This window comes from Chenopodium album, chromosome 22, assembly GCF_948465745.1.
Source record: "Chenopodium album chromosome 22, dcCheAlbu1.1, whole genome shotgun sequence".
Classification (NCBI taxonomy): domain Eukaryota; kingdom Viridiplantae; phylum Streptophyta; class Magnoliopsida; order Caryophyllales; family Amaranthaceae; genus Chenopodium; species Chenopodium album.
Window position 1 is genome coordinate 20,800,514 of NC_137855.1, and position 25,441 is coordinate 20,825,954.

General features: G+C 33.7%; 1 protein-coding gene across 1 annotated transcript; it reads right to left on the reverse strand.

Annotated features, from left to right (window-relative positions):
• Positions 1-89: 89 nt before the first annotated feature.
• Positions 90-24,863, reverse strand: LOC145603589 (pyruvate kinase 1, cytosolic). Its single transcript, XM_081659521.1, has 16 exons — positions 24,560-24,863; positions 24,063-24,159; positions 19,270-19,367; positions 18,817-18,972; positions 15,663-15,740; positions 15,141-15,272; positions 14,826-14,906; positions 14,625-14,696; positions 14,436-14,525; positions 13,490-13,634; positions 13,184-13,272; positions 4,756-4,851; positions 4,558-4,625; positions 4,177-4,276; positions 1,258-1,317; positions 90-592 (listed from the first exon to the last, which is right to left on the reverse strand). Exons 1-16 carry the CDS (start codon positions 24,626-24,628, stop codon positions 440-442), a joined length of 1,584 nt encoding a protein of 527 aa, XP_081515647.1. The 5' UTR covers positions 24,629-24,863; the 3' UTR covers positions 90-439.
• Between the last annotated feature and the right edge of the window lie 578 nt (positions 24,864-25,441).

The window sequence follows — 25,441 nt, forward strand, 5'->3', positions numbered from 1 at the left end:
ATCTAATCAAGTTCAACCCGACTTGATTTGACCTGTTAGGATAAAATGGCCCGTCAATACCCGACCCAAATACCCGAACTCATCGTGGGTCAACCCAAACTCAATTTGGGTATCCAATTTGACACCGCTAACTACAATATTGTCGTATGACATGTGTTAGTTTTGCATGTAGCATATTTTATTTTGTACAATACATATAGATTCTACCATAAGAATAAAAGCTTCTCTTAGTACAAGGCTTATGGAAATGGCAAGCCTACTTCCTTATTTAGCAATGCTAGACGAATATCAAATGCTGGAACCGTTTAACAGTTCGGATGCATAAGATGTTTACTTATTTATTTAAAGCAGCATTGAGAGCCAAAGGAGCTTGGCATACAAATCTGAAAACCTCAAGAGAAACTAGAAACAAAGACAATTCAGGCAGTAAAAGCATAAACTAGTCTGCAAGCTCAATGATCTTCACAACAGAGGAATCAGCGACTTTTTGGCACACAACTACGCGATCATGTGATTTTATCACACCAGAGGCCTTTCCATGATCTAAAGCAATCTTCAATATTGTTTCATTTGTTGCATTTGTGGACTCAGCCTACACCATAAAACAACATAGCAATCTTAAGCTATTTATGACTTTGCAAAAAAAAAATTGATAAATCAACTTAAACGGCTAGCTAGTTTAAGAACACTGAGGCAAGCATGGACTTAAAACTTAGTGCCCACATTATAGCAGTGAAGATCATATTCCTATTATTTACATAAAGATGTCATTTTTATGCATTTCTTAATTCTTACTTCCTCCGCTTTTTTAGTAGTTGCAATACACATTTTTCACGGTATTTAAAAATGTGGGGTTAACATGATATAATACACTTTAAAATGGGGTGAGTGATTGTTAGGAGTGTAATTTAGTGGGTCATGTGTTTTAAATAAGGGAAATAGTATAAATTTTCCACAAATAACTTTCCGCTTATGGTGTATTGCAAGTATTATGCTATTTTTGCTTTAATGAAGTGTTGCAAGTATTAAAAAATGGAGGAAGTATAATTTATGCAAATAGAATTTCACTATGCAGCTCTAGTGGCCTTGCAGACTCTATTCTGCTTCATTTTCTATGCATTTTGAATTCTTATCATTGGTTACAGACCTTAAAGTTGAGATGTTCCACTTCTCTTTGCTACATATAATGCTACAACAATATCAGAGCTTCGATTGCAATATAAATACTCGTATAATAAAATATAAAGAAAAACTTACAGGATGTCTTGGATCTGCGAGCATTGGGAAAAGGCCTCTAATTATGAGTGATTGCCTTGCCTGCAAGTCACAAAGCAGGAAGCATGGAGATTTAAGATATGGAAAACAGCAATTTGTCTGTAGCACGCCTTCAAAAACACAGGAAAAAAATGGTAGAAAGATGGGTATCTAAACTCTTTCATCTAGTCACGAAGAACTTGTTTATTGAGCCTCATTTCAAGAACATATCAGCAATCTTTCATTACTGCTTAGTTTCACACACATCAACTGATGAAATTAAAAAAGCACACATGAATACATGAATGCACATGCTGCACAGAAACAAACACAAAACCAATACTCCCCCAGAAAATATACATAGGAATTATTTTGGAAGTTTGAAGAATTATTTAATACTCATCAAAGTTGAGCACACACCAAACTACCAAAGGAAATCACAAAAGTGAATATCATTAGTTAACGATTACAATTTGGTAAATAAATGACCAATCGTCCATCAGGTGATTTAGGATATAGGTCACCGCAGGTTAAGCAAACACTACTCGTGACCTCGTGTTGCATCACTTGGACTTGCACAAAGGTTCTAGGAGAGTTTAGTCGTAGATTATCTATCTATACTATATATTAAAAGGCGTTCCTTTTAAAGGAACGGTGCCACGTGGCACTCTTCAAAGTATGCGTACCTATGTCACAATACCATGTCATCATCCAACATATATGCGCAACGTAATCTAGCCACTTCATTTAACAAAATAAAATATGCTTACAACAAGATTCGAACCCATAACCTCCAATATACATAGGTAATACTTTTACCATCTCAACCAACTATTATTAATGTTTCAAGTTTCACATAATACTACCTCCGTCCCCAAATGATAGTCTCTTATGGCTTATTTTTAGTCCCAAATTGATAGTCCCATTTGCTTTTTTCAAGTACCATTAATATCAATTTTTTTATCAAAATTTCCTCCAATTACAACAATATTTGTGCAAATTTAACTTTCCCATGTAAATTTTGTTTTTCAATGCACTTTTATTACTTTCTCTCTCTACTGTTTTACATACCCAATGTAAATTTATATTTTCAATGTAATTTTACTACTTTTATTTAACTTTCTTAATTCCCGTGATTTTTGCCCATAAGGGACTATCATTTGGGGACGGAGGGAGTATTATAATAGGAAAAATTGCCCGGAATAATCCGACCTTTTGCCCGTCCGCTGAAAATAATCCCACCTTTAAATTATTTTTTAATAATCCGACTTTTATACCCAATCTGCTTAAAATGGTCCCGGGTGACCAGCAACCGGTTGAAGAGGTAATTTTTTTTTTAATTAAGTTTATTTAACACGTGTCACTACTTGATTTGTCCAAAATTAACAAAAACAATTTAAAAAAAATAAAAATAAAATTAAAAAATAAAAATAAAAACCATCACAAATCAGCACCGCCATCCCCACCACCGCCACTGACGCACCAACTCGAAACCACCTCCACTGACGCATTCACCGGAATCCCATCCCACCCCAGCCAACCCACCCCAAAACCCCTTTCGAAAAATCGAAAACCCACCCACGGCAGATCGAAAAATCTGGGATCGGGATTGGGGTTGGGGAGGTCGGAGCAATTGGTTAAGGGACGGTGGACGGGGAAGGGGCTGGGATTGGCCGGGAAATGGATTTTCGAGGGTTAAGGGCTATAATACGGTCGTCGGTTAGGGTTTCGTGGGGTAAGGGGTTGGGGGCTGGGCGTGGGATCTCACTGGTATGGTATGGCTGGGCTGGGCGTGGGATCCGGCGCTAGTTGGAGTTGGGATTCGGTCTCGCTGGCAGGGGTTGGTGGTTTTTGTGGCTGGTTGGCGTGGGAACCGGTGGTTCTAGCCTTCTAGGGGAGGAGCGTGAGGCTGGGTGGTCGGGACTGGGATTCAGGTTGCTGGTGGCGTGGCGCGGAGTCGGAATCGGCGCCGGATCGGAGTCAGCATCGGCGCCGGATCGGAGTCAGCATCAGCGGTGACTTAGGGTGGTCGGGGCAGGGATTCAGGTGGTGGTGGGGTGGCTTGGCAGCTGGTGGGGTGGCTTTAACATAATTAATTGTTTTTTTTTTTTTCTTTACAAAAAAAATTAACTTTTTGTTTAAATTTTTAGTTTATATTAAAATTTTTGGACCAATCACAAGCCGCCACGTATTAGGTAACCTGTTATAACAAGTTACATGACCGGTTGGGACTATTTCGGGCGGATTGACTATAAAGGTCGGATTATTTAAAAATAATCAAAAGGTGGGATTATTTTGGGCGGATGGCTCAAAGGTGGGATTATTCCGGGCAATTTTTCCATTATAATATTTCTTTCATTTATTAAGTAAGTTAGAGGTAATATAATTCATTTATTTTTCACAAGATTAAAATATAAATCCATATGATGTTAAATAAAAAAAAAAAAGGTGACATCCAGGGCAATGCCCGAACCACTACACACACTAACTATACAAATAGTCCAACATAATTGTTAAATTAAAGTAAGAATTACACAAATTAGCAACCCGAGGCATCGCCCGGGATACACACTAGTTTATAAATTATATTGTGCAAGTGGGACAAATGGGTGACTTCTTCATCAAAATAAAAGAACAACGGGGACAAAAAAAGAGAGAATGTGAGCGATTGAATTTATTTAGTTATTTAAGTGAGGACGATGAGAGAGAAAAATGATTAAATATGTTGAGTGAGAATCATGTGAATGGAGAAAAATAACAAAATAAGGTATAGTGACACATTTATTTAGGAATGAAGTGATTTGGATCAGTTTCATGTAAGGTCCATTAGTTCAAACCTGAATTTTTTGTACATCTAGCAGAAAATCAATTTTATAAACAGAGTGAGAATGTTATAACGTTCATCTAAATGCATGAACATACCTCATAGGCACCAGAGAAAGTCCACCGGAGTTGATTGGTTTTGAGCTGAGGAATGACAACAGATATAACCGGCATTGTTGGGCGGTATTTTGCAAGCAGCCTGTTGAGTACAAATGACATTGGAGATCCAAAAACACCAACATTAGATTATTTTAAATGAAAACACAATTAACTCCACCAGATTAAATCATCCCACTAGTTAGCATCTACTATATTTTCTTTCTTTTTTTTTTTTTTTTTTCATTGTTTTTGATGAAGATTAAGGAGAGTGACAAAGAAGGAAAAAGCTTTTCAAGAGTAGATGTTAACTTCACAACAGGAAATCCAAAAATGAAAGATTTTAGCATTTAGATCACCCAGGGTAGATATTTTAGATCAGACCTTGCAGCTCTCCCAGATGATGTGAAACAAATGATGGCAGATGCTTTCACTTTGATGGCTGCCCGTACCTAAGTCAATCAATTACGATTGTAAGAATAAGTAATATCATCAACAATATGTGATTTAATCTTACTTATTACAGCTGAATGCAATATGATTAGATACCAAAATATGAAAGGAAAAGGAAAAAAAGGGTACCGCAGAGGAAGCAATGGATTCTATGTGTGACATAGGCATTCCAGCATATTTTCCAGCTTTCTTGAAATATGTATCGTGATTGAACACCTTCTCTGCCTGCAGGTATTTTGTTTATCACAACTATCAATTGATGTCAATAGTAATTATATGGACAAGAAGGTGAAGCCGTGCAGCATTGACCATCATAATTAAATCATAGTAGAAACTAGGTTTGTGTCTTTGAGAAATTACACTGGAATTGTAATTAATTCCCATCACATTTAGTCTATGCATAATCACTACTTCAATTGAATCTCAATAGCTTGAGATTAGATTTTGTGTATCTATTGTCACCTAGCATTTATTTTGATTGTGTTTTCTTCTCATTCTAATTGATCGTTTTACTTTGATTAGAAGTTTAGAAATTAATTAATACAAACCAAAGTAAGCTCGATCATTACCATTCACGCATTCTTTCTGAATCGAAAACAAAATCATTAAAACATTATGGTAGTCATATTTCAAATGACTACAATTTTCATGTTTAGGGGTTAGTTTAGGATTTATATAGTTTGTTTGATTTTACGAGGTTCGTTAACAACCTAATTTCCCTTTGTTGAGGTATGCTATTTAATTTGGTATGAACTTGACTAGTTTAATAATACCTGGTTTGAATTTAAATGGATTAAGCAATAAGTTCCTGGAACTGGTGAAGAGAAGATAGCCTGCACCAAGCTAGAACAACCTAACATTTGTCCTCAATGGAAGATCAGATGCATCATCAACTCAGTTAGGTTTTTTCAAATCAATTTGCTAGACTTCTAAGCATCCAATTTTTCTGTTATAGCAATAAAGAATCAAATTAGTGATGTCTAGTGGCTTTTGCTTCTTTTCTTCGAGTTTTCAGTCATTATCTTGCTGGAAAAGGCTATTTATCGTCTAGCTACTAATGCTAGAGCCTACATGGGTTACAAAGGATTTATCCAAAAGAATTTTGATGAATTATGTATTTCGTTGTTAGGGATGGATGATACAATACTCCCCGAACAATATTGGGGCAATAACTATAAACCCCAACTATCTAGACCTCAAATGACAAATGTCAAGCAAGCATATGGAATTTTTATCATAGCTTCCTAATCTTTGACATCGTTTTTACTTATGTTGAAGCTTAAAGGTTTTGATGATGATAGACTGAAACTAAAGCAAACTCAACTAATAAAGGTTTTATAAGTGTGATTACAACAGGTGAAGTAGATGGTGGTGGAAGAGTAACCTAATCTTTGAAGACATGAAGAGACCTTTAAGAAAGGATAATCTAAATAGGAGAAGAGTACTCTAACAAGAACTAAGTTCCCTAACAGGAACGTTCCCTAACAATAGGAACTTGAAGACAGCAAGTTGGGGTGTGCGTTGAAGTGACGGCAGGAACTCTGGTGTGCGTGAAGCCCAAAGAAATCCACAGTTACAGAATAGCGGCGCAACAATATTGATTTAGTTAAGATTTTATCCTCCAGATATATTGTTAAATATGTTAAGTAGGATATGCATGAAATCTATTAGAAGCGTGACAAAGAAGCTTGGAAAATACAATTAAATCGGAAAAGATAAAAGATAGATTTTAAGAAAATATTTTCTAAATGATTTGTTTCTTAAAAACTAATTATCGAAAAGATATTAATCTTTTTGATAATCTTTCTTTATCTTGTTTTCCGAAAATATATTCTTTGAAAAAGATCTACATGAAACCGTGTTTTGAGATTTAGTTAAATTAACTTAATTATCTTTTGAAAACCTTACTTACTATACAAGCTAGTCTTGTATAATAGTAGAGATCTCATTTCATAAAATTTTCTGTGAGTTTATGCGTGAAGAAATCATTGTGCTTAAAATATTGTAAGGTTGCCAAGCTTATAACTTTGTCATATTAGTTTCGGGTTTCGTGCATAGCTTGCCTATCATATACTATATTTTGTATTGGTTGGGTTATTGGGTGAGTGTATGAATTAAACATTGCATATAAGTGTAAGAGCTTCTAGTGTGAGGTTGTGAGGTAGTATTGTGGTAGTACGAGTGAATCTGAGTGTGAGACTTAGATTGGGTAGGATAGGGTCATACTGTGTAGTCTGGAACTTGTGAGTAAAGGTCTGTTTATAATAGGTTGTAACTTGGTGTTTGTCGTATGATAGTGAAGTGATTTGGTTCTGGAAAACTCTTAGAAGGGTTGAGGTTTACTTCCAGTTGAGCCCTAAAAGGTTTCCTCGTAAAATCCTTTGTGCATTGCAAGTTCCTTTATATTTTGTTTTATATTCAGCAAAAGTAGTCACTAGGAACTCACATACAATTCACCCCCTCTTGTAGTAAGTTCCTTTATATTCTGTTTTATATTCCGCACAAGTAGTCACTAGGAACTCACATACCATTCACCTTCCCTCTTGTAGTGTTCGTCTCAATTGGTATCTGATTGAGGAGAGATGAATTACAAGGAGAAACTTGAAGAAGGGTACTCAATCCCAATGTCCACCCATGTTCAATGATAAGTTTTACACGTACCGGAAGAATAAGCAGGTTTGGCGTGCAATTGAATCCCGTGATTTTGAGGCAACTACAACCAATGAAAAAAATGAGGTAGTTCCTAAACTTATTTCTGATTATGATAATGAAGACTATCAAAAACTTGAGTTAAATGCTTTAGCAATAAAGTATTTACATTGTGGACTTGGACATCATGAACATAATCGTATCATGGGATGCAAGTCTGCTAAACAAATTTGAAATCTACTAGAGGTAACTCATGAAGGTACAAATGAGGTAAAACGTTCTAAAATTGATTTTTTGATGTCTAGATATGAGAGGTTTAAAATGCTGTCAAAGGAAACCATATAAGAAATGTTTACTAGATTTAATGATACAATTAATGAACTGAGTTCCCTTGGCAGGCACATCATTCCTATAGATGAACAGGCAAGAGGAACCATTCCTATAGGAGTCTACCACAGGGTGAACGTTGGAGATCCAAGGTTACTGCAGTGCAGGAAGCAAAGGATTTCACTAAATTCAATATGGAGCAGCTGGCAGAATCATTGATGACTCATGAACTTCACTTGAGTTCCTGAAAGTTCCAAGAACAAGAGTCTTGCTCTAAAGGCTCAAGATTCAGTGGACTGTGGACTCAGAAGTTGATGAGGAAGAAATGGCGATACTAGTAAGAAGATTCAAGAAAATGATGAACAACAAGAAGTTTGACAGGAACAAGAAGGTTACGAGTTACATAGACACTACCTGTTTCAAATGTGGCTTAAAATCATTTTATTAAGGAATGTCCATTCAAGGAAGGTGAAAAAGGTAAGACTAAAGGAAAGGAACAATCGAAAAAGTCTAGAGTCTATAAACCATACATTACTAAGGACAATGTGAAGAAGGCCTGGCTGCGAGACACAGATTAAGGACTGTCCATTCAGAAGAGGAAGAGGATTAACCCTTAGAAGAAACTGCATATCTACGTCTAATGGCCAAAACTGATGAAGAGGCCAAACTGGTTCTCTCAAAAGGAATTAAGACATTTTTCTAAAGAGAAACTAATACATGCTGTTTTGGAAATTCAAGAAGATTTAAAAGATTTACGTAGAACCAAACAGCAAAGTGACAAAGCTTTAATAACTTACAAAGAGAACAGTGAGTGGGTTGATAATATGAAGTTTGACATTCAATACAAGTTCTTTAGTCTTTTTGATGATAATATTATTCTAAAAGTGACTATAGAAAAGCTGAAACATGATAACATACTTTTGAATGTGAAATTGTCTTTATTAAAACTTAGTGTTGATACTCCTAACTCTGAAGTTCCTCATCTTACTCAATATCCTAAATTTGAAAAATTAAAATCTGATTTGGAAGATCTAAGAACGAATAAAGCAAGATTTGATCAAACTAAGAGAACAGAAGGTTTAGGTTTAAAAAGAAGTTCCAGAAGGAAAAGAAGTATTTTAATTTGCCTAGTAGTATTGTTTGTTATTTCTGTGGCTATATAGGACATAAGCAGGTTAAATGTCCCAAAAAAGAGAAAAGCACACGGAATAATGAAAAACATGTAGAAAAAAATCTGGGTGAAGAAAGATGAACCTACTCTTGTTACACTTCTGGGTTCCCTACACTAACGTTTGATTTTTCATGCAGGTTCCAGTGAGGGGGAACAACACTTGGTACCTCGACATTGGTTATTCAAAACACATGACTGGAAATAAATCTAGATTTCTCTCACTGGATGCCTACTATGGAGGGATTGTGACCTTTGGTGATAATATGAAAGGTGATATATTTGCTGTTGGCAAAGTAAGAAGGTCAAGTTCCCATGCTATTAATAATATATTTTTGGTCGAGGGTCTGAAACATAACTTGTTAAGTATTTCACAATTTTGTGACAAAGGTAACTCTGTTAGCTTTATTTCCAATAAATGTAGAATCATTCACAATGACATTGGGAACATAATCTTAGAAGGAACTCGAAAAGGGAACACATATGTTGTGGATCTTAACAAGGTTCCTAATAGCAGTTTAACATGCCTCAGTGTTATTTAGGATGATCCTCTATTATGGCATAAGAGATTTGGTCATGCAAGTTTTACTTTGCTTGATAAGCTTTCATCAAAGGAATTAGTGGAAGGACTTCCTTGCATTAAGTTTCTATATGATAAAGTGTGTGATGCCTGTGTTAGAGGAAAATAAACTCAAATTTCCTTTAAATCTAAAAAGATGGTAAGTACCAAAAGACCTTTGGAACTTATTCATATGGATCTTTTATGGTCCAATGAGAATCCAAAGTAGAAGTGGTAAGAGAAATGTAATGGTTATTGTTGATGATTATTCAAGATATACTTGGGTGTTCTTTCTTGTTAGTAAAGATGAAACGTTTAATGAGTTTTTTGCCTTTGTGAAGAAAGAACAGAGAAAAACAGGTAATTAACTGATGAATTCGAATTCTGCACTGAATTCTACACTGAACATGGAATGGATCATAGCTTCTCTGCACCAAGAACTCCACAACAGAATGGTGTTATAGAGCGCAAGAACAGAAGCCTTGAAGACATGGCTAGAACAATGCTAATTTCAAGCGGACTGCCTAGGAACTTTTAGGCAAAAGCAATGAACACAACATGTTACATCCTAATCTGTTAGAGCCATCACCAACGAAACTCCCTATGAACTCATTAAAGGGAGAAAGCCTAATATTTCTTACTTTAGATCTTTTGGTTGTAAATGCTTTGTACATAACAATGGTTAAGGGAATTTGGGAAAGTTTGATGAACGTAGTGATGAGGCAGTATTATTAAGATATATCTCAAACAGTAAAGCTTATAGAGTATATAATAAGAACAATGTGTGTTGAGGAATCTGTACATATTATATTTGATGAAACTCAACAGCTAATTGATGTACATGATTGTGATGATGATTTTTAAATTGGACTTGTCAACATCATTGCAGAAGAAGCAGGTTGAAGATGAAGGTGAAGCAAATCCAGAAGCAAATGAAGAACCTACAACGGAGAATGCACCAGGTTCCCCACCTCAAGAGCAAAATCAAGAACAAAATGAAGGAAATGAGGAAGTTCCCGAAGAAGTACAAACTGAGAATCAAGACGGAGTTCCTACACAAGTAACCAGTGAACAACAATCAAGAAAGATTGTATTATATCAGAGATCACACCTAGTAGATGCAATCATGAGTGATATCACAAAAGGAACTCAGACTACATCTCAGCTTAGGAACTTCTATGCATTCTATGCATTCCTATCCTCTATGGAACCTTAGAACTATGTTGAAGCTTTAACTGACGCTGACTGGATTAATGCTATGCATGTTGAACTTAATGAATTCGAAAGAACAAACATCTAGGTGTGAAGCTTAAGGGTATCTATGGTGGATTGGAGGAAAAACCAGAAAATGTTATCAATGGGGAAGTAGTGAATGGAAAGGGTAGGAGAGTAGAAGAGTAAAATACAGCAGCAGGAAAGAGAAAAGGAAAAGAGGTCCTCGAGAAACCTGTGTGGAAAAGCAGGAAGCTAGTTCTAGCTCTATTCCTCAAACAAGTATGGAGGAGCCCCTAGACTTGGATGCTGATGAAGACAATAGATCACTGAAAGAGCTGAGGTAGCAGAAAGACAGCTTAAGGTTGCTACAGGCAAGTGCGCAAGTGCAAAAGTTAGAGAAAACTATATAGGGACTTGAGAAAAAACTCAAAGTCACAAAAGGTGGAGTTCCAGACGGCAATCAAGCGCCTAGAGGACAAGCTGGAAGCCTTAGCGACTAGATTCTTGAGCTTCTTCAGACTTAGCCCAACTCATCACAAGCCTAGCCTATTTAGCCTATCCTAGCCTAACCTCTCTTTATTTCAGTCATGAACATTTTCAGTTTATGTTTTGGTTTTTGAACAATTAATCTTAGTTTGTAATATTTTGAAGTTGTTCAACAGAATGTTAATCTTTTGGTTTTTATTGAATGATTTGGAACCCTGCCTATACATATGTGTCTTTGTATATTTATAAAAGCTTATGCAGGAAAGTGGAACTAACTTAAGGGAAGTTAGCAGCGGTGCCTTCAGTTTCCCACACTCGATGAATTGCTTGTGGGGCTGTTGCTAGATGCTTACTAACTTGAAAAACAGGACTTTTTGATAATGCCAAAAGGGGGAAAAGAAGAAGCAAACTTGTAGGCTGAAGTTGTTCTGGTTCCAGTTGAGAAAGTATCAGAAATTTCTTCTGATATGATGCTAGTAGTTTAGTTTATTTTTATGTTCTGTTTATTGTCTTGCTTTTTAATTTTGGTTGAGTATTATTTCCAGTCAATAAATTAAAATTACAAAAATACGACCTCCTATTTGTTTTAACTCTTCTAATGAGTTTGCTTAAGTTTATCATCATCAAAAAAGGGGAAATTATTGAAGCCTAAAGGTTTTAATGATGATAGACTTAAACTAAAGCAAACTCAACTAATAAAGGTTTTATAAGTGTGTGATAACAACAGGTTAAGTAGACCATGGTGATGGAAGAGTAACCTAATCTTTGAAGACATGAAGAGACCTTTAAGAAAGGATAATCTAAATTGGAGAAGAGTTCTCTAACAAGAACTAAGTTCCCTAACAGGAACATTCCCTAAAAACTTTCCCTAACAACTGAAGACAGCAAGTTGAGGTGTTAACTTGGTATGCGTTGAAGTGACAACAGGAACTCAGTCCTAGTCTGGCCCAAAGAAATCCACACAGAATAGCTGTGCAGCAACATTGATTTAGTTAAGATTTTATCCTCTACATATGTTGTTAAATATGTTAAGTATGATATGCATGAAATCTATTAGAAGCGAGACAAAAATGCTTGGCAAATACAATTAAATCGAAAAAGATAAAAGATAGATTTTAAGAAAATATTTTCTAAATGATTTGTTTCTGAAAAACTAATTATCGAAAAGATATTATTCTTTATGATAATCTTTCTTTATCTTATTTTCCGAAAAGATTTTCTTTGAAAATTTTTTACACAAAACCGTGTTTTGAGATTTAACTTAATTATCTTTTGAAAAACCCTACTAACCATACAAGCTAGTCTTGTATAATAGTAGAGATCTCATTTCATAAAGTTTTCTGTGAATTTATGTGTGAAGAAATCATTGTGCTTAAAATTGTGTAAGTTTGTCAAGCTTATAACTTTGTCATATTAGTTTTGGGTTTGTGCATAGCGTGCCTATCATATAATAGGTGTCATATATTTTGTATTGGTTGGGTTATTGGGTGAGTGTATGAATTAAACATTGCATATAATTGTAAGAGCTTCTAGTGTGAGGCTGTGAGGTAGTACGAGTGAATCTGAGTGTGGGACTTAGATTGGGTAGGATAGGGTCCTACTGTGTAGCAAGTTCAATCTGGAACTTGTGAGTAAAGATCTAATTATAATAGGTTGTAACTTGGTGTTTACCCTATTATAGTAAAGTGATTTGGTTCTAGAAATCCCTTAGAAGGGTCGAGGTTTTACTTCCAGTTGGTCCCGAAAGGTTTCCTCGTAAAATCCTGTGTGCATTGCAAGTTCCTTTATATTCTGTTTTATATTCCGCAAAAGTAGTCACTAGGAACTCACATACAATTCCCCCCCCCCCCCCCCACGTCTCTTGTAGAGTTCGTCTCAACTAACAACTTAGTTAGTTATATACCTTCAATTCACTTTCCACAGTAGATTTTATTGTTATAGACTTAAATCGTTGAATCATTTTTAGCTAGGACTACCACTGCTCCATAACTTCTAATTCCAAAACAAAAGCCTTTACACTTATTTATTTCTCCTTCGTCTCACCCTCATTAAACTAGTTAACTAGCTCATACTTCATAGTCCAACAAGAAAAGCACTGAATACGGACAACTAGCTCATTCTTAGATGACTGAAAAGAAAGTGCATGAAATCACCTCAAAACATATTTTGCCAACAGTAGAGATGGTCTCAACTGGATACAAGCCACGCAAGGTCTCTGCACCTAGAATAATTGCATCACTCCCTAGATCAATCAGAGACAGAGGAGATAGTATATTAGCAAAACGATGCTTTACATGCTCATGAAGAAAATCTGCAGTAGAAGGCTTCTAAATAAGTTGAAGTTCACTATGAGTACTAATAAGTTGAAAACATGCCTTTGTGTATCTACTCTAAAAATTGATCAACGAGAACCAATAAGTAACATGTAGATGTTCAGAATCTGAGAAACACTGGTATACCATCTAATACAGCATTTGCAACATCAGTTGCCTCAGCTCGTGTGGGTCTAAGGTTATCAGTCATGCTATCCACCACACGAGTAACCACTGCTGGCTTACCAGCCATGTTGCACTTGTGCAGAGCAGCCTTTTGGAATAAAAATACCTGTAAAATCCATTATAACAAATACATTTAATCAATAAGCCAACGTATAAATATTTATCTCTAGGCCTTTAAAGATATAAACAAGTAATCGTTCTCTTTAGATTGTTTAAATTGCTTCATTATAAACTTGATTCACATTCAAGAAATACAGAAGAATATCATACACTAGAAGACAGACCGTTTATGCTACAGTTCAGAAAACCCTTGTCCTCTTTAATATTTGGTCTATGGTGTACCAAGAAGATACCCAATTTTGTCGAATACCACAAAGTCAGAACAAAAGGGCCAAAATGCTGACATGATTCTGACATCCTGATACAAAATCTTCACAAGCATTTAGATATAGCTTTTGAATCATTAGGACATAAAATTGGAAAAATAATATCTTCTCTCTAGCTCTATTTCGAGGAAAACCTAGAGAAGCTGATTGTTTCTATAAACATATAGCTAAGTGAAACGCAGTCAAATCGCAAAAGTTACTTATAATTGTGCTATGTTTAGATTCATCGATTAGATTTATATGTATACCTTAAAAACATACATTTATAATACAACATGAGTGAATCTGAAACTCCTTCAAGAGGATTAACTTGTATAGACGTGGTATATTAATGTCAGAACACCAATTGTTACCCACGCCTACAGATGTTTTTATGATAATAACAAAGATAAACTGTAGCTCAGTGATCTCTTCAAGTGATATATGAAGATATATTAGGCACGTAAACATGTAAAGCATGAATTAAAGACCATAAGACCACACATAATTTTCAAAAAACAGCATGTGAAAAAGAATTAGACCTTCTCTGGTGGGAGATCAATTCCCAAATTTCCACGAGAGAGGATAATGCCATCAGCTTCTTGTAGAATCTCATCAAAATGGGTCAATCCCTATACAAAGAAAGATAGAAATGCCATATTAAGCTGATCAACTGAGAGAACACAGAATTTCAAATATAAAAAATAATAAAGAGATATATCATGTCTTACTTCAATATTTTCAATCTTTGCAAAAATTTGAGTCTGCTGTAGATCACAATGATTAGAAAGGAACTCCCGAGCCTACATAGCAAGTAACAAAAGCATATATTGGACTAGTCGTGAAGTCTCTCTAAAATAAAATATCAAAGACACTTGTTTTCAAGAAATATATTGCCAAAATCCTGAAGTCTGAACTAGAAGTGTCTTTACCTCACGGATATCTTCAGCATGGCGGGTATATGACAAAGTGAGGAAATCAATATTATTCCGAGCACCCCATGTTTTTATCACCTGAGGCAATCGTTCAATGAGAATATGTAGTAGAAGATATATTATGAAACAAAATACATAAGGACTAGAGAAACAAGTTCATTTTTATTATGCCTGTTACAGTTGAAGACAAACAACATGCAGCTTGATTTAAGATTGAATTAAACATTCATTTTACATTTTCGGTTCCTTGGCAGCCTTCTCTACTGACAAAAACAAAAACCTTGCACTGAATGAAAAACCAAGAATTACTACCTCTTTATCCTTTTCGGTCAGGGTCGGTCGATCTATATGAATTTGGGACACATGTAAAGTGTACAGCGGCCCAGACAATGTAGCTGAATTCTTGACAAGGCAGACCACATCTTCTCCTTTCAATTCAGACACCTGCAGTGCAGATACAGAACCCATTATCTCCACTTGATGCTATTCCCAATTTAAAAAAAAAAAAAATCAATGGCCAAGTAACCAATACACATTTCAAACTTTAGGTAACAGAAGACTGAATAGGCAGCACCAATCAAAGAAATCGGATTTATGTTCTTAAAGGACTTTTACTTCTTTGTTGCATCTAGTATTTAACTCTAAAACGAGGCTAGAATTAATATCTTTGCTTGAAAATTCATACAAAATCAGCTCATTTTCAAATTACTAGAGATTTGGTAAATGTTGCACGCTGTAATGGAAAATCCCTTACAATACATGGCATATATAATTAAAGAAACCAATGTTATAACATAACAAGATTTTTTTTCATTTTATATTTTATTGACTGACCTCAAGCCAAACAGAAGTAGTCTCACTTCCAGTGAATAGATATTGTCCTATAAAAATTGTATCACCAGACTTCACGGCCTGCAAGATGTAGGTCCATATTTAGCACAGCAACATAGAAAGAGAATAAGTTAATTATCCATCTAAATATTTCATATGCTTGAAATTTTTGCAAAAACAAAATAGAAAGTTTGGTCATTAAAACAGGTCTGTACAAAAACTTCTTATGCTCAAAGTACCGATATACCACTACAAATTCGTGCCCTATGAATCCCGAAATTGACTTAGTCATAGTACCAATTAGTTGTCTGGTAAATTCTACAAAATTATAACATAGGAGTTGTAATCCCCCGTATTTTTAAATATATTATTAATGAAATTATATTTTATTCATAATATTTATTTGTATTTTTTCGGATTTAATTTTAAAAGTTTCAAATTATTTTTGGGGTTGATAAACGATTTTATTACAAAGAACTTTTTATGAACCTTTCTTCAATAATTTATGTCCAACAAACCAAACCCACTTTACTTTCTTAATTGGCCCATTAATTTTATGAGGCCCAATCTTAAAACTAACCCTACACCACTCTCTCTCCTATAAATACCCCATACATCCCCAAAATTTCCCCACATAAAAGGTTAGTTTTATTTCCTTTCTCTTTTGTTTTATTAATTTGTGTAATTATAATTATTGATTATGGGTTTTGATTTTATTGTTTGAATTAATTTAATTAGTATCAAATTGTATTTTGATGATTAAACTTTATAATTTCAGATTTTATAAATGTTATAATTTTCAGATTTTGTAAATTTAATAACTTAGGGTTTTTAATTATTGAAAATCATGATTTTAGGGTTTTATGAACAATTGATTTAGGGCTTTTATAGTAATAATGTTTTGAAATTTTGGTTATTATACTACTAATTAGTTTCCAGATTATTTTGAACTCGTAAATTCGTGTTTTAATGTTTAGATTTCGGTTCGTTAATATTAATCCCGTTTTAATCCCGATCAGGTTCTGAACTCATCCGATTTTGACAAAAAAGTAGTGTTTTTCATGTGGAAACAATGTTTTAAGAAAGACTCACTACCTTTGGTAGTGAGCACCACCCTCTTGTGACCAAATTCTGCCTCTAAATATGATTTTCGAGCAGTTTTTCATTTTTAACGAAGTTTTTTTTATGCTTAAAATTTTATCCTTGAGTTTGATTAATAAAATTAATTATTTTTAAAGTTAATTAAGCATATAAATATTTTTTTTTATTTTAATAAGTTTTTCATCATATTATATTGTTGGAAATTACTTGGGATAGTAATATTAATTGTTGGTTGTTTTCTAGGAAGTGATTATTCCCTAGGAGAATTTTAAGTGATTAAAAGTGGCTCAAGGATTGTTTATACGAGGTACGTACATGTCTACTTCGTTATAAGTAGTATCATGTTAGGTACCAAAAGGAAAAAACTTAGTTTCATGATTAGGGATCACTTGGATGGAAATTGTTTGGTTACACATTGATTTAATTCATGTGCTTATGTTTATGAAACATGTTTTGGTAAATTGATTATGTTTGTATGGAATTATGGATGCAAACATGTTGAATTATATTGGATAAAATGTTTGTATGGAATGTTGATACAAGCATAATTTTATTGGATTGGTTTGTCAACCACATTTGGATTATTAAAGGATTGGAATTAAATGGTTTAAGTGGAATGAATTTATTAATTATTCCACAAGGTTATTATTATTTATTTATTACTCAATCATAACTTGTTAGTATGTTGAGTAAAGGTGGATTAAGCCGAAATGGCTAGGTGAGTTGACTATATTCAACAATTTTGGATAATTTAGAAGTTTAATGGAATTAAAGGTCAATTTGTGATGTGATCACCATTGTCCTAAATAAGATTAAAAATGAATTGATGTATGATTGTTATGTATGGTCTTCTTGATTGAGTCGGCTATTAATTAAAATTGTAATCACGTAAAGTGAAACATGGATGAGCAATAAAACTCTAGAAAGCGTGCACTTCTAGAGTATTGACAATTATGGGTTGGGGTACACGGTGGTAGCCCGTGGCTTTTCGAGGCTTGTTTGATTAACATGTCCTCTTCTCTTTTGGTATTTACATTTTATTTTATAATGAAAGTTAGATGGGATCCTAGACTAACTTTGTGAGAATGGAGTCGCGCCCATTCTTGCATCGCGCTAAACTTTTATTTCAAATGGTCATTTGGGACCAAAATGATTTGGTGGATTGGACAACCTGGTCTATTGCTTACTCCAAACTAAATTAATTAAATTAAATATAGAGTCAAGTGTTTTGAATTAGTTAGTAAGTATGTTGAGTCAATTGAATTATTTAAGTGTGGAGTCTTGATTATTGAATTCACATTGTATGTTTATGTACTTTAATTAATTGAGCATGCTAGGTTTTGTACGTTGTAGCTTGTATGTACTCAGCTTTGCTGATTGCGTGCTTTTGTGTGTGTTTTCTTCTGGTCATGGCCTTCGCCTTTCAATGACCCTGTGATGATCCAATTATTACACTTGTATTATTGGGGAGCAGTATTGCACAGGTTAGCTTGATGATGTGAAGTTCGGGGATTTGACATACGCATTGTCAAGGGATTGGTGTGATTGAGAGTATTTGTTCCTTGTGTTGAACTTATTTATGTTTTACTAATTTAATTATGTTTTGGGATTTTGAATATTGGTTTGGTTTTAAATAAGGGCCTTATATGGTTCCAATTTGTAAGTTTTGGCTTATTCGTTTTCTAAACTATATTATTTTAAAGACTTAAGTTTGTTTTTCCGCTGCGATATTTTGATAAAGCCTTAACGTTTTCACACGTGGCGGTAGCACGTCAATAGTTCTCCACTATTTTATTTAAAGCAAGTGGTTTGGAAAAGGGAGAATTATTGGGGTGTTACAGGAGTACTAAATATAAAATGTTACTTCAATAAGGACAATAACCAAAAGATTGCCCAATGATAAGGTATTTCAAGAAAAGGTAAGAGCAACATTTTTTTGCTGATGCGGAGGTTGAAGCTCCATAACGCTGCTGTGTCATTAAATGGTTAAACGCAAAGTTCATATGCAGAAAATGTATATCATTTTGACTTGAAAATTTTAAACAGTATTTTTTACCTTGGATAGTCCATGAAAGTTGATGGGTAACAGATTTGAGTTGGCCTCTTTAGTCTGATCAGGTGTTAGAACAACAAATGACTCTGCTTCAAGAGAAATTGGACGCTCTGTCTTATTGACAACTTGCAACTCAGGGCCAACAGTATCCAGCATGACCTGCAGGAAAAAAATCATACAGGCTTGATTATTAATATACAAAGGCAACTACAAATATAAACTATGAAAACATCAAGTTTATAATAATCTTAAACAAATAATCATGGACAATATTAATGTATGCTATATCACTTTTAGTGGCCTTTAAATTAGTCATATACACATGAAAGTATGTAAAACATTAGATGGTATGTTATGCATGCGAGTTGTGACACAATAAACTTATTACAAACCAGTTACACAAAAAATTAATTGGGAAAGCATAAGATAAAAATAAATCAAATAACATAATCTTACAGCACAAAGTTTCTTAGTGCTCTTAATTGCCATCTTCAAAGTGTCCAAAGTTTCTTGGTGAAATTCAGCATCTCCCCATGAAAAATCAAACCGTGCCACTTCCACCAAAAAAAATATAGAGGTTATCATGTAATTTAAAAATTATAGTTGAAGAAAACAATAATAAAACCTAGTTCAATACTTCTTTCGGTGTTACTCGGACTCGAACAGCCATGTAGTACACAACCATTTGAGCCATGCATCAATGTCAAAATGTGTTATCATGTATCAAGTGTCCAGCTCAACATTTGGAAAAAAACTTATGTGGACCTGGTTCATACGTGACAATTGACGTTATCCCTAACTTTAACATAGTGACATTTAATGTGAATTAGGTCGAATGATACAGGAGAAATAAGAAGAAAAGATATTTCAGTTGGTTTTGGCGGAAAATTTTGTTAATTGGCAAAGTTGTTAATTGTTGTTATTTTCATTTTTGTCCTTTTGTGCTTAGTATTATTACGGCTGGATTAGAGAGAATCTTTCTGTTAGAAATCATGCTTTATTAATGCACCTTAGGTTGTAATTTTGGTTTTATGCAATGAATTACAACTTCTCTTTCTAATCTCCTTTTCTCTTTCTCTTTCTCTCTCTATTCTATTATCTCCCTTTGTTTTCTTCTTCTTATTCTATCATCTTCAGGAAACTAAGAGCTGCATTTTAGCTAGCTCAGTCCATATAAGGTTTTTAACTTTTTACCTTATCACACAAGTTTTATTAAAAAGTCACTATGTTTTTTTTTTTATTTATAGTGACTTTTATTAAAACATTTGTTAAAAAAAAAAAAAAACATGACTTTTATTAAAAACTTATGTGCACCTGATTCACAATAATAATATTCTAAACTTAAGGTCCACATGTGTCATCCGACATTGCATTGAATTAACTCTAATTTTAATATAGTTACTGTCATTATTCATATTGACCAGTATATTACAACACTCATTATAAAATATATTAATCTCTTATAACCTTTATTATAACACAATGTTTATATTATGACATAATAAGTTTTAGGAAATTTTGACTTTCACCACCAAAAAAATTCATGCAATTGTTTTTTACCACTATGTATTTTAAAAGTTTTATTTTACCACCAAATAAAATTCTAAAAATTATTTTTTACCACCTTCCATTAAATCTAACGGTGTTAAAAAAATTCTTCGATGTTCGTGTGCAAAACATGTTTTTCAAAGGTTTAGTGGGGCATTTTCGCCCTATGGGTCCAATTTGAGGTCAAAATTAACAAAAATATCGGAAATGCCTCGTTTTACATGTTCACGCAAATCGAGGTTTTTAAAACACGCAAAACGAGGCATTTTCGATCATTTTTCTCAATTCTGACCTCAAATTGGATCCAAAGGGCCACAATGTCCCCTAAACCTAAGAAGAACATGTTTTGCGCACGAAAATCAAAGAATTTAAAAAATTCTGTTAGATTTTTCACGACAGGTGGTAAAAACAATTTTAAATTTTTTATTAGGTAGTAAAATTAAACTTTTAAAATACATGATGGTAAAAAACAATTTCATGAATTTTTTTGGTGGCAAAAGTCAAAATTTCCTAAGTTTTAATTTAACATAGAGACTTGTCATTTATGTAACGACCTTTCTTTTTAAGTAGCAACAATTAAACATAATGATTGTAATATTAGTGGTCCACAATAAATTATAGTGAATCGGGTCTATGTAAGAATTTATCCGGCTATTTTGTGAAAATTTAACTTAATTTTGAATTTAGTGAAATGTCAAGTGTGTTACTCATGTCGAGTGTCGAGAGTACAAACAACAAACTCACTCTATCCCTAAATAATTGATAATGTGACACACATTATATCACTAATATATAAAGCCGGTCTCGCAGTGAGACGTCGACACTTGGCATTCTAGTTTTTCGCCAAGTATCAAGCCACGTAAGCGACAAATATGTATTATTGTGACATGTAGGATGCTAAGTAAGTGAATTTTGAAAAAAAATTATAATAAAAATATGGAAATTTCAGAAAATCACACCACAAAAAAGTCATGATTTTGATTTTAACACCACCAAAAAAAAAAGCTTTTATTATAACACCACCAAAAACCATAAAATTTTGATTTTACCATCTAGTGGATGCCGTCAGAAAAACCGTTTGTAGACCCCACCAAGTACACGTGTCACTCATATATTGGTTAAATTTTTTTTAAAAAAAAAAAAATTTAAACTCTAAGCCAGCCACCAAGCCCACCACCGCAGCCCCTACATCCCACCGCCAGAAGCTCCACGTGCTGCCGGTGTCGGACTACCAGAACCTCTCCTCAACCGCCCAAACCGTCGGAATCCCCTCCCTTTAATGCCCAATCCGAAAGTATCCCAACACCAGCAAGGCAGCAACCCTGAAACACCAACCCCGATTTGGTTTGGGTTTCGGGTTTCAGATTCTAGGTGCGGGTTAGGGTTCAGGTGAGCGTGAGAGGGGTTTTTGGGTCTAGGTGAGGGCTGGCATGGGATCTGACTCATCTAAGCGGTCGCAGGCGAGGGTTGGGATCTGCACGTGGTCGCCGGTCGTTTGCGGGTGTGGTCGCCGGTTGTTTGCGGGAGTGGATTTACGGGGGCGAGGGTGGAGATCAAATTCCAACGATGGGCGAAGGGGGATGGGGAAAAGATGCCGGCGGTAGGATGGGGAGGGGGAACGGGCTGCAGGCGGTAAGAAGGGGAGAGAGAGAGAGAGAGCTGCCGGCCGTGGAGGTTGCTGGTTGTGGCTGCCGGCCGTGGAGGTTGCTGGTTGTGCCTGGGTTTGGGTTTAGGGAATTTTCTTTTTTGGAGTTTTTTTGTGGTGTTATAATAAAAGTTTTTTTGTGGGTCCCACTAACGGATTCCATCCAAGAATCCGTTAAGTGGTGGTGAAATCAATTTTTGGAGTTTTTTTGTGGTGTTATAATAAAAGTTTTTTTTTTGGTGGTGTTAAAATCAAAATCTGGGTTTTTTTATGGTGTTATTTTCTAAAATTTCCTAAAAATATTGTAGTGTTTTATTATCGATACCTCTAATAATATTTCATATATATACACTTAATTATAACTTTTTATAAATATCTCATAACTCAGTACTATCTCCATTATAAAATTTGTTATAAAAAATTCTTTAAATGAGCTCCATTTTTATAAAAAAAAATAGAAAAACAATTTAACAAAAAAAAAAGTTTTAATTAGAAAAAAAATGTTTTTAATCAAAAAAATACTTTAATAATAACATAGATTTATGTTTACGAATAAAACTACAAAAAGTGTAGTATTATAAAAATAAGCGATATAATATCATATAATACTCTGCATTATCAAAAGGGGTATAATGATCGTATTTAACATTCAAGTTAAAAAGTTTAGAACAATCCGGGCACAAATTTAGTGTCAATGTATTAGTTTTGGCCTTAAATGTCTATTTATGATTAAAAATTTGTAAGAAAAAAATAAAAAAGTTGATATTTCTTGATATAGTTGGTTTATAATGCATTACTATAAAAACTACAAAGCATGATCAAAGGTAATATCTATAGTTTTATATAAAGTGAAAGGGGGGTTTTGGGTGATAAATTTCATTTTTCCAAAATACCCTTTTTTTTTTAAAACCACCTAAAATACCCCTTTCATTCTTTATAATCTTTAGGAAAAAACAACCATTATTTATAAAAAAAAAAAAAATTAAAAAAATTTTAAAAAAAAACATTTTAATAATAAAAAATAAAAATAAAAAAAACCTACCATCTTTCATTTATTTATTTTGTTTTTTTTTTAGGGAAATCATATCCTACCTTTTAAGTTTTTAACCTCCTTGACATCATCAATTTATAATTCCACTATTATTATTTTAATTAGAATAAGGTAGATAATATTTTGAGAAAAAAAAAAGGAAGATCGAGCCATGCATATAAATTTCTTATGTTGCACACGCAATTTGTGTGTGTTTCACGGCTTGTCCTATATATAAAGTAAAAGGAGTTTTGAGTGATAAATTTCACTTTCCCAAAATACCCCTCTCAATAATTTTTTTTTATTAAAAAAAATTAAAAAATGTGCCATCTAAACAAAAAAAAAAAACTACCATCTAGAAAAGAAAAGAAAAAAAAAAAAAAACCTTCCACCTTAAAAAAAAGAACAAAAAATCAAGTCTGATATATTCACACACACACAAAGTTTCGTGTGTAGTTTAGCTTGTATGAATAATGTAAAAATAGTCCATCGGAAAGAGTACAAATTCTTAAATGAACCTGGTTCACACTAATTTATCGTGGACCACTAACATTAGAGACAATATAATTGTTTTATTAATAAAAAAAAGGTCACTATATTAAAATAAAGGTCATTATGTTGAAATAAAAGTTAGTGTGACATTATAAAAGTGATAAGAGGTTAATTTTTTTAATAAAATTTTCAGTATAATGGTCAATATGAATAATATAGATCACTATGTTGAAATTAGGTCACTATATAACATAATCTCGTACTTTAACTTCATAAAAGTCACAAAAGTTTTAAAAAAGGTTACTATGTTAAAAAAAATGTTACTATAATAAAATTAGGGTCACTATGTTGAATATAATGTCAGTTACGTGTGTATAAACTTAAGGTCCACAATAATATTATTGTGAAGCAGGAAGAAATATATTTCCTTTACTAAATCACACTTACACCAAAAAAAAAAAAAAAAAAAAAAAAAAAAAAAAAAAAAAAAAAAAACCGAAATAAGCAATAAATAATTTAATTAACAAATAATACCTGACATTCCAGCATTCAGGCAAGCGGAAATGATTTCCAAGGAACGCGAATTGGGTCCAAGAGTCCCAACAATTTTAGTCATTGCAGGAAAGAAACTCTGATTTTAAGTTTATCAAAAATCAAAGAAAAATACCCTTTAGTCAAATTTAATTATAAAATGCAACCAACACTTACTATAAGTATAAATAGAGAGTTGACCATTATGTCAATCATCCAATCAAACAAATGCCCAAAAATCAAAATAGAGAGAAAAAAAAATAATAATAATAACAAACCTCTGATGTCTGATGATCAAGTTGATAAAAATTAAATAAATAAAATTGAATACTTGTATAATGCAATTAACAGATTAACATGAAAAATAAAAAAACCAAACAAAAAAAAAAAAAAAAAAAATGCAATTAACAGATTAACATGAAAAATAAAAAAACCAAACAAAAAAAAAAAAAAAAAAAAAAAAAAAAAAAAAAAAAGAGAGAGAAAATAGATCAACTTACAGGCTTGGAAGGTTCAAGGATTGAAGCCATCCTAATGGGTTCTTCGAGTAACAATGGACCTGAATGCATCTTTGAATTTTGTATAAGTTTCTGATTTGATGCTTATAATTTAGTATTAGCGAAATTGGTGATGTAAAGTTGATTAAAATAAAAAGCTTGTATTTTTTTTTTTTATTGATTTGGCAAAGATGGATTGGTTGTGAATCCAAGGAAATTGAAACAATGAGCAATAAAATATGAGTTGTAGTTGGTGGTTTTTGAAAGAGCAGGATGTATTGTTGTACTAAATTCAGTGGGAGTCGAGAGTTTTTAAGGATAAGAAAGCTTAATGTAATAAGAAATGGTCCACACATGTAATTATTTTGAAACGTGTTAATCGACATGGACCTAGAGCTAGATCGGGGACCCAATATGAAAAAGTTAATCTTAACTAGAGCTGTCAATTCGGGTAAATGGGTCGGGTTTGTGTGGGTCGGGTCAATACGGGTTAATGTTAGGACCTATGTGGGTCGGGTTCGGGTTGGGTCATACTTGAGTCGAGTCATGTCGGGTCATACATCTTTTCGGGTTCGGGTCGGGTTTAGGTCGGGTCAATAAAAGGTCGGGTTACATTCGGGTTAGGTGAAAAACAAGTCGGGTTAAATTCGGGTTTTTACGGGTTTAAATGAGTCAAGGTCGTGTTCGGGTTCGAGTCGGGTTCGGTTCAAGTCAATTATTTTCGGGTTATTATCAGGTCGGGTCATTATCGGGTTTGAGTCGGGTTCGGTTCAAGTCAATAATTTGCGGGTCATAATCAAGTCGGGTCATTATCGGGTTTGAGTCGGGTTCTATTCAAGTCAATAATTTGCGAGTTATAATAATCAAGTCGGGTCATATTCGAAT

Excerpts from the sequence above, each read along its gene's own strand:
- LOC145603589 (XM_081659521.1), bottom strand. The coding sequence starts at position 24,628 with ATGCATTCAGGTCCATTGTTACTCGAAGAACCCATTAGGATGGCTTCA. Across the intron at positions 14,907-15,140 it reads TGACCGAAAAGGATAAAGAG|GTGATAAAAACATGGGGTGC; the intron begins GTAGTAATTCTT and ends CGATTGCCTCAG. Across the intron at positions 4,277-4,557 it reads TCATCTGGGAGAGCTGCAAG|GCTGCTTGCAAAATACCGCC; the intron begins GTCTGATCTAAA and ends TGTACTCAACAG.